Source organism: Pogona vitticeps, chromosome 4 (genome assembly GCF_051106095.1).
Source record: "Pogona vitticeps strain Pit_001003342236 chromosome 4, PviZW2.1, whole genome shotgun sequence".
NCBI lineage: Eukaryota > Metazoa > Chordata > Lepidosauria > Squamata > Agamidae > Pogona > Pogona vitticeps.
This window is the reverse complement of record NC_135786.1, coordinates 129686372-129702256: the sequence shown is the minus strand read 5'-3', so window position 1 is coordinate 129702256 and position 15885 is coordinate 129686372. Positions and strand designations below refer to the sequence as shown.

The window sequence follows — 15885 nt, the reverse complement described above, 5'->3', positions numbered from 1 at the left end:
CAGAGTGTTTTTACGCTTCGTTTAACGATGGTCCCTATGGGTGATTTTTGCTTAGCAATGTCAGGACCATGCTTCGCATAGCAATTAAATTTTGGGTCCCCTGTTTTGCTTAACCATGGTTTTGACAGCCCGGAGGTCGTGCTTTGCTTGAATGGCGTTTTAACGGTCGCTGTTTCGCAATGCGACTGCCTCCAGAGTGTTTTTCCCTGTTTTTTTTGTTTTGTTTCAAATTTAAACAGTCAATACCCAGGGTGCATTGGTGTTTTTCCATGTTGCAAGTTTCTTTCAAATTTAAACAGTCAATACCCAGGATGCATTGTGCCTTGTGCAGAGAAGGTTTAAAAACCCTTCCCCATGCAGCCTGGCTTTACTTTTGCACGTGGAGTTCCAGGGCTGACTTCGTCAGGAGCAACTTTGGTTTCTTCTGGAGAACTTGGCTAGCAGAAGGCAAGTTTGCATTTGTTCTCTTGTGTGGGTGGTGGGTTTTATTGCATAAGTCTTACAGGTATTTTGGGGTAAATTGCAGGGGGTTTTTTGTGCATGCCTTTTAAAAGTTTAAAATTTTTTACTGTACTGTATTTTAATTTTCTTATTTTGGAGAAAATTGCAGGGTTTTTTGTGCAAGCCTTTTAAACATTTACATTTTTTACTGTACTGTATTTTAATTTTCTTATTTTGGGGTAAATTGCAGGGGGGCTTTATGCAAGCCTTTTAAAAGTTTAAATTTTTTTACTGTACTGTATTATTTTCTTGTTTTGGGGTAAATTGCAGGGGGGGTTGTGCAAGCCTTTAAAAGTTTAATTTTTTTTACTGTACTGTATTTTTATTTTCTTATTTTGGGGTAAATTGTGTGGGGGGGTTGTGCATGCCTTTTAAAAGTTGGGATTTAAAGTTTAAAACTGCCTTTTAAATTTTTTCCCTTGGATTGCTTTCCTTGGGTGTGAGAGAGTTCTGCAGAAGTCTCATTCTTATTTTTTTGGGGGGGGAACTGCAGGGTGTTTTTGGGATGGCTGGAGTCTTGCATTGGGATTTAAAGTTTAAAACTGCCTTTTAAAATTTTTTTCCTGGGAGAATTTGGATCTGCTATTGCATTGGTTCTGTGTGGGAGGAAAATGCAGAAATGTGATTTAAAATTTTGGGTACCCTGCAGGGGAAACTTAGGGGATACAGTAGCTTCTGTTGTGGGTGTTTGAATGCAAAAGTCTGATGCCAAGTTTGATTTCTTTCTTTTTCCTGCAGGCATCCTTTCTGTTGTTTGGTGTGGCCTTCGGTGGGTGGACCTTTCCAGAACATCTGGAACAGCAAAAGGTAGGTCTGCATTTCTTCTCCTGTGTTGGGGGGGGGAAGGTAATGCCAAGTTTTATTTTAGGCATCATCTTTTTGCTGAGGTTGGTGTGGTGTGGTCTTCGGTGATGTTGGCGTTTTCCAGAACTTTTTGGAGAGCAAAAGGTAGGTAGTGTTACATACAGCACTGATGTTACCTGTCTGTCATGGGTTGGAGGGAAAGTTCCATCCTATGGGGAGTGGAAGGCGGGACATCAGGAGGAGGGGCTGTACTGTATATATATGTGGAGCTTGTGTGGAGAAGTTAGGAGAAGCTGGAGAAGAGCTGAAAGAAGAAGCTTGAGTGGGAGTCTGTGTGTCAGACAGGGTACTACTGTGTGTCAGTCAGTACCAACCTGATAGGTTCAGGTGTCTGTATGGTTAGCCAGAACTGATAGGTTCAGGGTCTGTGCTTCAAGTTAAGTGTTCTGTGTGAACCAAACTGTGTGTATGTATGTTTGAGACTAAGCCACGTTACTGTATCTTATTCACCTGATCATTTTATTTTCCCTGTGTGTTGTTTAAATAAACCTTATTCCTTTGTTTGTTTAAAAATCCATCCCTGGTCTGTGTGACTTCTTATAGGGAATGGTTGGTGGCAGCTTAGTGAAACTGTGGCATATCCCAGTAGGTCTGGGTTTGTCACATTGATTGGTGTCCAGCGTGTGGGATACGACTGGTCCAGTTGTCCAGTGGTCCAGCAAAGCCTTGGCAAGTGTGCCCAGAGCAAAGGGGGTCTAGTCAGGGACAATCTGAGGGCGCGTAGGTAATCTTCTAGGCGTACCTCACGGGGAGGTGCGCTAGTGGAAGAACGTGCCAACTGGGGACTAGATTAGGGAGCTCTGAGGCAGCCTGTTTTGGCGGGAAAAAAGCTGAGGCAAAACTGTGTAGTAGCAGTGATCTAGCCTGCCTGCTGAGAGGCCTAGCAGAGGGGGGTAGACTCTGGCTCGCAACTGTTGCAAGTTAGTGCTGAAGAACAGCAGCAATCTATAGAAAGCTGGTTCTGAGGCAAAAGAAAAAAAAAGTGGTCGCTTTATTTTGAGGCTTGACTTTTGAAAGCAGCCTGTTCTGGGGGGGGGATTATGCCCTTGACTCGAAGCCAAATGGCAGAAATGGGTGAAGTGAAAGACCCCCAGGTAGACCAAGGTTCTGAGGATGAATTTGGCTCAGTGCAGGGTGACAGCACGGGAGAACAGAACCCAGAACTCAGAAAATTGCTCATAGCCCAACAGCATGAACTGAGGGTGAGGGAAATGGAGGAAAGGGAGAAACAGAGACATTTTGAATTAGAGAGAGAGAGAATGGAAAAGGAGGAAAGATTAGAGAGAGAAAAAATGCAGGAAAGGGAGAGGCAAAGACAATTTGACTTGGAGAGAGAGAAAATGGCATTTGAGTTACGAAAATTGGAACTGATGAACCAGAACAATAATAACAATAGGGATTCTGAGGGAGGCCAATTGTCTAAAGCTGACCTGAAGAAATTCCCTGTGTACCACAAGGGAGATTGTCCTGAAGTGTTCTTTTCCCTAGTGGAAAGAGCGTTTGTGGACTTCTCAGTAAGGGAAACTGAGAAGATGACCATCATGCGATCTTTAATCAGTGGCAGCCTTGCAGAAGTCTATGCAGAGATGCCAGAGGAACTGATGAAAGATTTTGCAGAGTTTAAAAAACTGGTGTTTGCCAGACATGGGATAAATGCGGAACAGCTGAGGCAAAGATTCAGGTCCCTCACAAAGAAACCAGAGCAGACTTTTACCCAAGTGGGGGCCCAATTGGTGAGGCTGCTAGAGAAATGGCTATCTCAGGAGGGGACAGAGACCTTTCAGCAGCTCAAAGACTTGATAGCGCTGGAACAGTTCTATTCAGTCCTACATGGGGAACTGAAATTCCAGGTGAGGGAAAGGAAACCGAAATCTGTGGCAGAAGCCGCCGAGATTGCAGATTTTATTTCCCAAATAAGAAAGCCCTTGGGTGAGGGGAAATCGATGGGGAAACCTAAAGAAACCTACAGCAAGTACTCTCAGGGACCAGGGAAAAGCCAGCAAGGGGGAGGGGCCCATGGTGAAGGGAAGCCCTCAGACATGAAACCAAGACCTCAGATTTTGGAGGGAAAACCAAAACAAGATGAGAAAGACTCAAAATATAGCAGAAAATGTTATTTCTGTCAGGGAAAGGGCCATCTAATCTCAGAGTGTGAGAAATTAAAGCAGCTAAAAGGAATTGTGCCTCAGGATTCGAGTGGAACCAAGCCAAAAGCTGTGTTCTGTGTCCAGAAAGAGCAAAGCCCCTTGTCACTGAGGGAGCCTGTTGCCATGGCTACTCAATCTGGAACAGTTACATCTGCTGGTCAGGCTGAGGAAAATGGTCCTCTTGTGGAGGTCAAGCGCTGCTTGCTCGTGAGAACAGATTCTCAGTTGTTTGAAACCGCAGGGGTGGACGTAGGAATACTTGACCATCAGTATAGGGGGCTGAGGGACACTTGTTCCCAGGTGACCCTGTGCCATCCAGATATTATTCCTAGAGAGTATGTAATCCCAAATGAGAGCATAAAGGTGGCAGGGATTGAGGGGCAGGTGATCTCACTGCCAGTAGCGGAGGTACCTGTGAACTTTCAAGGCTGGAGGGGAGTTTGGCGGCTAGCGATTTCATCGACTCTGCCGGCAGCCGTGCTCGTGGGAAATGACCTGGCTGAACATGTGAAACGGGTGCTAGTGATTACACGCTCACAAGCTACCACGGGGACAGTTCAGGGGGGTACTGGAGAGCCCGAGACGGAAGCAGAGGGGAGTTCAGAAGCTGTGGTGGAAACCTTAACCACAGACAGCCGATTTGGCCAAGAGCAAAAGGCAGACGCCACTCTCCAAAAGTGTTTTGAACAGGTGACAGACGCCCAGCTAACACCTGAAACCCCAGTGAGATTTCTAGAGAAAAAGGGGATTTTGTATAGAGAGACCCTGAGGAATATCTCAAAAGGGGGAGATGGGATCAGAAGTCAGCTAGTGGTACCTGAAAAGTATCGCCCCATGATCTTACAAAGGGGGCACTCTGACATGTTTGCTGCGCACTTAGGGGTGAACAAAACACAGTAGAGAATCACACAGAATTTTTACTGGCCTGAAATAGGGAAGCAGATCAAAGAGTTCTGTAAACAATGTGATGTGTGTCAGAGGCAGGGGAATAACCATGACAGGACCAAAGCAAAGTTGTGCCCTTTGCCTGTGATTGACACTCCGTTCAAATGTATAGGGGTGGATATTGTGGGACCTTTGCCCAAGGCCACAAAGAGGGGAAACAGGTTCATTCTCACCATTGTGGACCATGCCACGAGGTACCCTGAAGCCATTCCCTTGACTAACATTGAAACTAACACAGTGGCAGATGCCTTGGTGGGGTATATGTCCAGGATGGGATTTGCCTCAGAAATAATCACAGATTTGGGCGCATCGTTCACATCGAAGCTCATGAAACGGTTATGGCAAATCTGTGGAATTAAACACAAGGAAACCACTGCCTATCACCCTGAAAGTAATGGGTTAACTGAGAAGTTCAATGGGACTCTAATGCGTATGATTAGGGCTTACTTGGCAGAGAATCCAAACAATTGGGACCAGAAGCTGCAATCCCTTTTGTTTGCTTATCGATCAGTGCCACAAGCCAGTACCGGGTTCAGTCCGTTTGAACTTTTATTTGGGAGAAGGGTGAAAGGGCCCCTTGATTTGATCAAACAAAATTGGGAGCAGATCACCCAGGATGACCCACAAGACGTTGTGACATATATAGACACCTTAATAAATGACCTAAAGAGAAACCTAGAGCTAGCAGCAGAGACCCTGCAAGCTCAAAAGGTTAGAAAGAAAACTTGGGATGACCAGGAAGGTAGGGAGAAGCACTTTGACCCAGGGGAGGAAGTGCTTTGGCCTAGGCCCTGCAAAGAGAACAAACTGCAGCTGGGTAGCCCAGAATTAAAATACTTGGGTCACATAGTAGGGGGAGGAGTGATAAAACCCCTAGAGGCTAAGATAGAAGCCGTTCGTGATTGGCCCAGACCCAACACCAAGAAAAAAGTCAAATCATTTCTTGGGTTGGTGGGCTACTACAGAAAGTTCATCCCGAGGTTTAGCGAGATTGCGGCTCCGCTGACCGATCTGACGAGGAAGAAGGCTGATGACCGCATCCCGTGGACCAGCGACTGTGAGGAGGCGTTCCGGAGGTTGAAGGAGGCGCTCATCAACTATCCAGTGCTGCGTGCTCCAGACTTCGACCGGGAGTTCATCATCTACACCGATGCGTCTAACAGCGGGGTAGGAGCAGTTCTTTGCCAGGAGGATGAAAATGGTGACCAGCATCCAGTGTCCTACCTGAGTAGGAAACTCCAGAAAGGTGAGAGACATTTGGCAACCGTGGAAAAGGAGTGCCTGGCCGTCGTCTACGCGATCCAGAAGGCCAAGCCTTACATCTGGGGAAGACATTTTGTTCTGTGCACTGACCATTCACCACTGCAATGGTTAAAGACAACGAAAACCCACAATAGTAAACTTATGAGGTGGGCTTTAAACCTGCAGGACTATGACTTTGAAGTGAAGGTGGTCAGAGGGTCAGTGAACTGTGTTGCTGACGCCTTGTCAAGAAGACCTGAAGAATGAAGACGGCGAAAGAAACATGGACTATGTATATATTTTGATGACAAAAAGTCAAATGTGTCTGTTTATTAAACATGTTGGTTTGTATGAATAAAGGTAACTTGATGTATTGTTAATGGTAAATGTTTAAATGCCTAATAGAGTGTAAGTATAAGTAAGTATGGTATTGTATGTTATTATATGACTGTTTTTGTTTGTTTTGGGTCCAGGTTGCTTTTTGGTGAAAAGCACCTTAGCTTTCCCCCTACAAAACAACTTATAAACAGGGGAGGTGTTACATACAGCACTGATGTTACCTGTCTGTCATGGGTTGGAGGGAAAGTTCCATCCTATGGGGAGTGGAAGGCGGGACATCAGGAGGAGGGGCTGTACTGTATATATATGTGGAGCTTGTGTGGAGAAGTTAGGAGAAGCTGGAGAAGAGCTGTGTGACAAACCCAGACCTACTGGGATATGTCACACAGTTACACTAAGCTGCCACCAACCATTCCCTGTAAGAAGTCACACAGACCAGGGATGGATTTTTAAACAATAAAAAGAATAAGGTTTATTTAAATACACACACAGGCAAAATAAAATGATCAGATGTATAAAATATAGTAACGTGGCTTATTCTCACTCATACAAGCATACAGTTTGGTTCACACAGAACCCTTAACTTGAAGCACAGACCCTGAACCTATCAGTTCTGGCTAACCAACAGACACCTGAACCTATCAGGTTGGTACTCTGACACACAGTAGTACCCTGTCTGACACACAGACTCCCACAACAGCTTCTTCTTCCCAGCTGCTGCTTCGTCACAACCCAGTGTCTCTCAGCATCTTCTAAACTCTCCACACAGGCTTCCCCTATATATACAGTACAGCCCCTCCTCCTGATGTCCCGCCTTCCACTCCCCATAGGATGGAACTTTCCCTCCAAACCCATGACAGACAGGTAACATCAGTGCTGTATGTAACACCTCCCCTCTTTATAAGTTGTTTTGTAGGGGGAAAGCTAACGTGCTTTTCACCAAAAAACAACCTGAATAAAACACACAACAACAGTTATACATACCATATTATACTTACTTATACTTACATTCTAAGTTAACCATAGCAATTATGCATTTAAACATTTACCATATACATTACATCAATTTACCTTTATTCATACAAACCAACTTCAAAAAAAAACAGGTACATTTTACTTTTTGTCATCATTATATACACATAGTCCATGTTCTTTCGCCGTCTTCATTCTTCAGGTCTTCTTGATAAGGCGTCAGCAACACAGTTCACTGACCCTCTGACCACCTTCACTTCAAAGTCATAGTCCTGTAGGTTTAAAGCCCACCTCATAAGTTTGCTATTGTGGGTTTTCATTGTCTTTAACCATTGCAATGGTGAATGGTCAGTACACAGAATAAAATGTCTTCCCCAGATGTAAGGCTTGGCCTTCTGGATCGCGTAGACTATGGCCAAACACTCCTTCTCCACGGTTGCCAAATGTCTCTCACCTTTTTGAAGTTTCCTACTCAGGTAGGACACTGGATGCTGGTCACCATTCTCATCCTCCTGGCACAGAACTGCTCCTACCCCGCTGTTAGACGCATCGGTGTAGATGATGAACTCCCGGTCGAAGTCTGGAGCACGCAGGACAGGATAGTTGATTAACGCCTCCTTCAACCTCTGGAACGCCGCCTCACAGTCGCTGGTCCACGGGATGCGGTCATCCGTCTTCTTCCTCGTCAGATCGGTCAGCGGAGCCGCAATCTCGCTAAACCTCGGGATGAACTTTCTGTAGTAGCCCACCAACCCAAGAAATGATTTGACTTTTTTCTTGGTGTTGGGTCTAGGCCAATCACGAACAGCTTCTATTTTGGCCTCCAGGGGTTTTATCACTCCTCCCCCTACCATGTGACCCAAGTATTTTATTTCTGGGCTACCCAGCTGACACTTGCTGGCCTTTACTGTTAGCCCTGCTGCACTTAACCTCTGCAGCACTAACTCCAGGTGTATCAGGTGATCTTCCCAGGTATTACTGAAGATCCCTATGTCGTCAATGTAGGCCACTGTAAAGTCACTGAGCCCTGCCAAGGTCTGGTCCATCAGCCTTTGGAATGTGGCTGGTGCATTTCTGAGACCAAAGCTCAGGACTCGAAACTCATAGAGACCAAAAGGGCTGCAAAAGGCAGTCTTTTCTTGATCCCTGGGATCAATTCTTAATTGCCAATATCCCTTTACCAGGTCCAATGATGAGATGAACCGACAACCCCCTATGGTTTCAATCAGGTTGTCTAGCCTGGGCATTGGGTAGGCATCAGGAGTGGTTACACGGTTTAATTTCCTGTAATCGACACAAAACCTAATGCTCCCATCAGGCTTGTCCACAAGGACTATCGGAGAGGACCAAGGACTAGAAGAGGGGACGATTATGTTCTCCCTAAGCATCTCGTCCAGCTCCTTCCGCACCTTGTCCCTATAGGGTCCCGTTACTCGGTATGGGGATACTGCCTGCGGGGGTGCATCCCCTGTGTGGATCCGATGCATCACTCCCTTCACTATCCCCGGCTTGTTGGAAAACACCTGTTGATATTTACTAAGCAGCATTTTTAGTTCTTGCTGCTGGTCTTGGGTGAGTGCAGGACTGATCTTTACCTCCTCTGGGTTGTATTTTACTTCCCCTCTACCCTCCCAGAAGGGTAATTCAGCTTCCTCACTCTCAGCTGCTTTTATCGCGAATAAAACCCTCTGTTCCCCTCTGTAGTAGGGTTTTAGGGCATTCACATGAACCACCCTCCTTGCTTGGTTCTCCTCCTGCTCTATTAGGTAGTTCAGGTCTGACATCTTGGAAATGACCCTATATGGTCCTGCCCATTTGAGCTGCAGTTTATTCTCTCTGCAGGGCCTAAGCCAAAGCACTTCCTCCCCTGGGTCAAAGTGCCTCTCTCTAGCTTTGTGGTCATACCATGTTTTCTGTCTGACCTTCTGAGCTTGCAGGTTTTCTGCTGCCAGCTCTAGATTTCTCCTTAGGTCATTCATCAAGGTGTCTATGTATGTCACAACGTCTAGTTGGTCATCCTGGGTGATCTGCTCCCAATCTTGCTTGATCAAATCAAGGGGCCCTTTCACCCCTAAGTGTGCAGCAGACATGTCAGAGTGACCCCTTTGTAAGATCATGGGGCGATACTTTTCAGGTACCACCAGCTGACTTCTGATCCCATCTCCCCCTTTTGAGATATTCCTCAGGGTCTCTCTATATAAAATCCCCTTTTTCTCCAGAAATCTCACTGGGGTTTCAGGTGTTAGCTGGGCGTCAGTCACCTGTTCAAAACACTTTTGGAGAGTGGCGTCTGCCTTTTGCTCCTGTCCAAATCTGCTGTCTGTGGTTAAGGTTTCCACCACAGCTTCTGAACTCCCCTCTGCTTCCGTCTCTGGCTCATCATTACCCCCCTGAACTGTCCCCGTGGTGGCTTGTGAGCGTGTAATCACTAGCACCCGTTTCACATGTTCAGCCAGGTCATTTCCCACGAGCACGGCTGCTGGCAGAGTCGATGAAATCGCTAGCCGCCAAACCCCCCTCCAGCCTTGAAAGTTGACAGGTACCTCTGCTACTGGCAGAGAGATTACCTGCCCCTCAATCCCTGCCACCTTCATGCTCTCATTTGGGATTATAAACTCCCTAGGAATAATATCTGGATGGCACAGGGTTACCTGGGAACAAGTGTCCCGCAGCCCCCTATACTGACGGTCAAGTATTCCTACGTCCACCCCTGCTGTCTCAAACAACTGAGAATCTGTTTTTATCAGCAAGCAGCGCTTTACCTCTATAAGAGGACCATTTTCCTCAGCCTGATCAGCAGAGGTAGCTGTTCCAGACTGAGTAGTCATGGCAACAGGCTCCCTCAGTGACACTGAGCCTTGCTCTTTCTGGACACAGAACACAGCTTTTGGCTTGGTCCCACTAGCATTCTGAGGCACCATTCCTTTTAGCTGCTTTAATTTCTCACACTCTGAGATTAGATGACCCTTTCCCTGACAGAAATAACATTTTCTGGTGTATTTTGATTCTCTCTCATCTTGTTTTGGTTTTCCCTCCAAAATCTGAGGTCTTGGTTTCATGTCTGAGGGCTTCCCTTCACCATGGGCCCCTCCCCCTTGCTGGCTTTTCCCTGGTCCCTGAGAGTACTTGCTGTAGGTTTCTTTGGGTTTACCTACAGATTTCCCCTCACCCAAGGGCTTTCTTATTTGGGAAATAAAATCTGCGATCTCTGCGGCTGCTGCCACAGATTTCGGTTTCCTTTCCCTCACCTGGAATTTCAATTCCCCATGCAGGACTGAATAGAACTGTTCCAGCGCTATCAAATCTTTAAGCTGTTGAAAGTTCTCTGTCCCCTCCTGCGATAGCCATTTCTCAAGCAGCCTCATCAATTGGGCCCCCACTTGGGTGAAAGTCTGTTCTGGTTTCTTGGTGAGGGACCTGAATCTTTGTCTCAGCTGCTCTGCATTTATCCCATGTCTGGCAAACACCAGTTTTTTAAACTCTGCAAAATCTTTCATCAGTTCCTCAGGCATCTCGGCATATACCTCAGCCAGGCTACCACTGATTAAAGATCGCATGATGGTCATCTTCTCAGTTTCACTCACTGAGAAGTCCACAAACGCTCTTTCCACTAAGGAAAAGAACACCTCAGGACAATCTCCCTTGTGGTACACAGGGAATTTCTTCAGGTCAGCCTTAGACAATTGGCCTCCCTCAGAATCCCTATTATTATTATTATTCTGATTCATCAGTTCCAGTTTTCTTAATTCAAACGCCATTTTCTCTCTCTCCATTCTTTCTTCCCTCTCCATTCTCTCTCTCTCTCTCTCTAATTCAATTTGCCTTTGTTTCTCTCTTTCCCTTTGCTCCATTTCAAATTGCCTTTCCCTTTCCTCCCTTCTTTCTCTCTCTAATCTTTCCTCCATTTCCCTCACCCTCAGTTCATGCTGTTGGGCTAGGAGTATTTTTCTGAGTTCTGGGTCCTGCTCTCCTGTGCTGTCACCCTGCACTGAGCCAAATTCATCCTCAGAACCTTGGTCAATCTGGGGGTCTTTCACTTCACTCATGTCTGCTACTTGGCTTCGAGTCAAGGGCATACCCCCCCTCAGAACAGGCTGCTTTAAAAAGTCAAGCCTCAAAATAAAACGACCACTTTTTTCCTCTTGCCTCAGAACCAGCTTTCCCTAGAGATTGCTGCTGTTCTTCAGCACTAACTTGCAACAGTATCGAGTCAGAGCCTACCCCCCTCTGCTGGGCCTCTCAGCTGGCAAGCTAGCTCGCTGTTACTATGCAGTTTTGCCTCAGCTTTTTCCCGCCAAAACTAGGCTACCTCAGAGCACCTTAATCTAAGTCTCCCCAGTTGGCACGTTCTTCTACTAGCGCACCTCCCCGTGAGGTACACCTAGAAGATTACCTACGCGCCTCAGACTGTCCCTGACTAGACCCCCCTTGCTCTGGGCACACTTGCCAAGGCTTTGCTGGACCGCTGGACAACTGGACCAGTCGTATCCCACACGCTGGACACCAATCAATGTGACAAACCCAGACCTACTGGGATATGTCACACAGTTACACTAAGCTGCCACCAACCATTCCCTGTAAGAAGTCACACAGACCAGGGATGGATTTTTAAACAATAAAAAGAATAAGGTTTATTTAAATACACACACAGGCAAAATAAAATGATCAGATGTATAAAATATAGTAACGTGGCTTATTCTCACTCATACAAGCATACAGTTTGGTTCACACAGAACCCTTAACTTGAAGCACAGACCCTGAACCTATCAGTTCTGGCTAACCAACAGACACCTGAACCTATCAGGTTGGTACTCTGACACACAGTAGTACCCTGTCTGACACACAGACTCCCACAACAGCTTCTTCTTCCCAGCTGCTGCTTCGTCACAACCCAGTGTCTCTCAGCATCTTCTAAACTCTCCACACAGGCTTCCCCTATATATACAGTACAGCCCCTCCTCCTGATGTCCCGCCTTCCACTCCCCATAGGATGGAACTTTCCCTCCAAACCCATGACAGACAGGTAACATCAGTGCTGTATGTAACAAGCTGAAAGAAGAAGCTTGAGTGGGAGTCTGTGTGTCAGACAGGGTCCTACTGTGTGTCAGTCAGTACCAACCTGATAGGTTCAGGTGTCTGTATGGTTAGCCAGAACTGATAGGTTCAGGGTCTGTGCTTCAAGTTAAGTGTTCTGTGTGAACCAAACTGTGTGTATGTATGTTTGAGACTAAGCCACGTTACTGTATCTTATTCACCTGATCATTTTATTTTCCCTGTGTGTTGTTTAAATAAACCTTATTCCTTTGTTTGTTTAAAAATCCATCCCTGGTCTGTGTGACTTCTTATAGGGAATGGTTGGTGGCAGCTTAGTGAAACTGTGGCATATCCCAGTAGGTCTGGGTTTGTCACAGGTAGGTCTGCATTTCTTCTCTTGTTTTTTGGGGGGAGGGAGAGGTTGTGCCAAGTTTAATTTTTTCTTCTTTGGTCAGGCACCCTCCTGCGGTTCGTGTGGCGTGGCCTGAGGTGGAGTTTGCTGCTTCAGGGACAGCCAGAGGTAGGTCTACATTTGTTCTCCTGTTTGTGGTGGGGGAGTTATGCTGTTTTTTTTTCTTACCTTGTGCTGGGGGGTTAGTTATGCTAAGTCTAATTTCTTTCTAAATTTCTTTGGTCAGGCATCCTCCTGTGGCGTGGCCTGCAGTCTAGTTCTCCATAGCTTCTGGGACAGGAAGAGGTAGGTCTGAATTTGTTCTCCTGTGTTTTTTTTTCTTAGCTTGTGCTGGGGGTGTGTTTTATGCCACTTGTTTGTCCAGGGCAGTTTTGGCCAGGTGTGGGAAGGTGAAGCAGATGTAAAGCACTGGCTGTTTTTTTTTAACGTAACAACAGCTGACATGGGTCCCAAGAAGCCTGTTTCTGCCCAGGTTGGCAAGCCGACCAGGGAGAAGTTGACCCTGGAGATGAAAAAGGAGATCCTCCAGAAGTACGATGGAGGCAAGCGCATCGCGGACATTGCCAGGGAGTACGGCAGGAATCCATCTACCATTGGCACCATTGTAGCGATGAGGGAGAAGATCCTTGCCACGGATGCAGCTCAGGGTGTCACCAGGATCGCAAAGAACCGGCCAGCTGTCCTGGAGGAGGTGGAGAAGCTCCTTGTTATGTGGATGGGAGAGAAGCAGTGTGCAGGGGACACAGTGACTGAGGCTGTCATCTGTGAGAAGGCCAGGGCCTTGTACACAGACCTCATGGAAGCAACAGCCCGGAACCTCAGCTGAGCCAGAAGAGTTCAAGGCAAGCAGAGGCTTCAAAACACAGCGTGGTGAGGCATGGAGAGGCTGCCAGCTCTGATGTTCCTGCGGCTGAGGACTTTGCCGTGGAGTTCCTGGAGGTCGTGACTACACAGGGCTACCTTCCACAGCAGGTCTTCAACTGTGACGAGACCGGGCTGTTTTGGAGGAGGATGCCCAAAGGGACCTTCCTGACACAAGAGGAGAGCAAGCTGCCTGGCCACAAGCCCATGAAGGACCGTCTGACCCTCCTCTTCTGTGCCAACACCAGTGGGGACCTGAAGGTTAAGCCCTTGCTGGTCTACCACTCTGAGAATCCATGGGCTTTCAAGAAGCACAAAGTGGACAAGCCCAGCTGAGGGTGATGTGGCAATCCAATGCCAAGGCTTGGGTCACACGCGTCCTCTTTGTGGACTGGGTCAATCATGCTTTTGGCCCAGCTGTGAAGCGTTACCTTGTGGAGAAGGACCTGCCACTGAAGGCCTTGCTCCTCATGGACAATGCTCCTGCCCATCCTCCAGGCCTTGAGGACAACTTGTTGCAGGAGTTCAGCTTTATCAAGATAATGTTCCTGTCGCCTAACATCACCCCAGTACTCCAGCCGATGGATCAGCAGGTCATCGCCAACTTTAAGAAGAGCTACACGAAGGAGCTTTTCCGGGAGTGCTTCAAGGTGACCGAGGACACCAACCTGAATTTTGGAAGGAGCACTTTGACATTGTTGGCTGCCTCAAGATGATCACCACGGCCTGGGACAGCATCAGCCAGAGGAACTTGAACTCTGCGTGGCGCCCGCTCTGGCCAGACTGTGTGGCTACTGGTGTTTCTGCGCCTGCACCAGAGTCCACAGTGATGCAGGACATTGTGGCCTTGGGGAGGAACATGGGCCTCGAGGTCACAGAGGACATTTCTGAACTGGTGGAGGGCCACGACCAGGAACTGTCCACCCAGGAGCTGGTCGAGATGCAGGCACAGGCTATGGAGGAGCAGGAAGAAGAGCCAGAGGAGGAACAGCTGTCCACCAGGGACCTGAAGAAGTTCTTGCACTGCTGGCAGTTTGTGCAGACTGTAGCGCAGTGGCACCACCCGGACATGGCTCTGGCACATAACTTTTCAAACTCCTATGATGAAAGGATCGTGTCCCCTTTCAGAGGAGTGCTGAAAAGGAGGCAGAAGCAGCTGACTATGGACAGGTTCCTCATAAAGAGGCCAAGACAGGAAGAGGAACCTGCTCCTTCCACCAGTGGTGCCCAGTTGCCTTCTTCCTCCCCCTCCTCCTCCTCCTAGAAGACTGCTGCTGTGATGTGGGGACAGTTTTGTGTGCCTCCAGGTCCCTGCATTGAACACTGGTCCAGGTGGTTTACAGACTTCAGCCTCACTTGTTCAGTTTAAAAATGTTAAAAGTTTCTGTAATGTAATGTTTACTGTACTGTACAGCACGTTCAAAGTTTCTGTAATGTCCTTAAAAATTTATGTAATGTTTGTTTGTGCACTTTATGAAGACTTTCTGTATGTTGATGCACTTTCTAAAGAGTTTTGTACAATCCAATGTTCCTGCCTCATGTTTGCTGTTTTTAAAATATTTTTCTGTTATTTATTTATTTATTGAATTTATATGCCACCCACTCTACCCAGAGGTCTCTGGGCGGCTTATTTATAAAGTTAAAGTTTCTAAACTTAAAGTTCATGCCTCATGTGTGCTGTTTTTTAAATGTTTTTCTGTTATTTATAAAGTTAAACTTTACTGTTTGAAATGTTTGAAATCATAAAGTGCACTTAAACCATTTGTTAACCGAATTTGACTTTGTTCTGACTCTTTTTTAATTTGTTGTTGTATTTTTCCCCCATTGAGATGCATTGAATACATTTCAATGCATTTCAATTGGGGAACTGTGTTTCGCTTAGCGATGTTTCCTATGGCGATTTTTGCTTAAGGACAGCAATTCGTTCCTATTAGAATGGATTATCTGGTTTTCAATGCATTTCAATGGGAAACCGTGTTTCGCTTAGCGATGAAATCGCTTAGCAGCGATTTTTTTTTAACCAATTAACATCATTAAGAGAGGCACCACTGTAATTGGCTCAGTTATATTGAGTGAGGATGACCTTGGGATTGTTGTTGATCAAAAGTTGGATATGAGCCAGCAGGGCGATGTGGCTGCAAAAAAAGGCAAATGCAATTTCAGGATGCATTAACAGAAATATAGTTTCCAAATCCTGTGAGGTATTAGTTCCCCTCTATTCAACATTGGTTAGCCTCATCTAGAGTACTATGTCTAATTATGGACACCACAATTTAAGAATGCCGATAAACTGGAGCAAGTTCAGAGGAGGGTAACAAGACTGGAAGCCGAGCTCTTTAAGGAAAGACTGAAAGAACTGGACTATTTAGCCTTGGGGGAAAAAGACTGAGGGGACACCTGACAGCACTTTTCAAATACGTGAAAGGCAGTCACACAGAGGAGGGTCAGGATGTGTTCTCCATCATCCTGAAGTGCAGGACATGTAATAATGGGATCAAGCTACAGGAAGCCAGATTTAAGCTGAATATCAGGAAAACCTTCTTAACTATTAAAGCAGTACAACCATGG

General features: G+C 46.5%; 1 protein-coding gene across 2 annotated transcripts; it reads left to right on the top strand.

The window, feature by feature from the left end:
• Positions 1-310: 310 nt before the first annotated feature.
• Positions 311-15091, top strand: LOC144588930 (putative CENPB DNA-binding domain-containing protein 1). Of its 2 annotated transcripts, XR_013544694.1 has the most exons (5): positions 311-447; positions 1240-1308; positions 12500-12564; positions 12683-12741; positions 12894-15091. XR_013544694.1 is itself a non-coding variant. In XM_078392487.1 (3 exons), the coding sequence occupies exon 3, from the start codon at positions 12899-12901 to the stop codon at positions 13280-13282; it is 384 nt and encodes a 127-aa protein (XP_078248613.1). In that variant the 5' UTR covers positions 12454-12564; positions 12683-12741; positions 12894-12898; the 3' UTR covers positions 13283-15091. The 2 variants fall into 2 exon arrangements, 1 of the variants encoding a protein (XP_078248613.1); XM_078392487.1 differs by lacking the exons at positions 311-447; positions 1240-1308 and having other exon boundaries at positions 12454-12564.
• Positions 15092-15885: the final 794 nt, after the last annotated feature.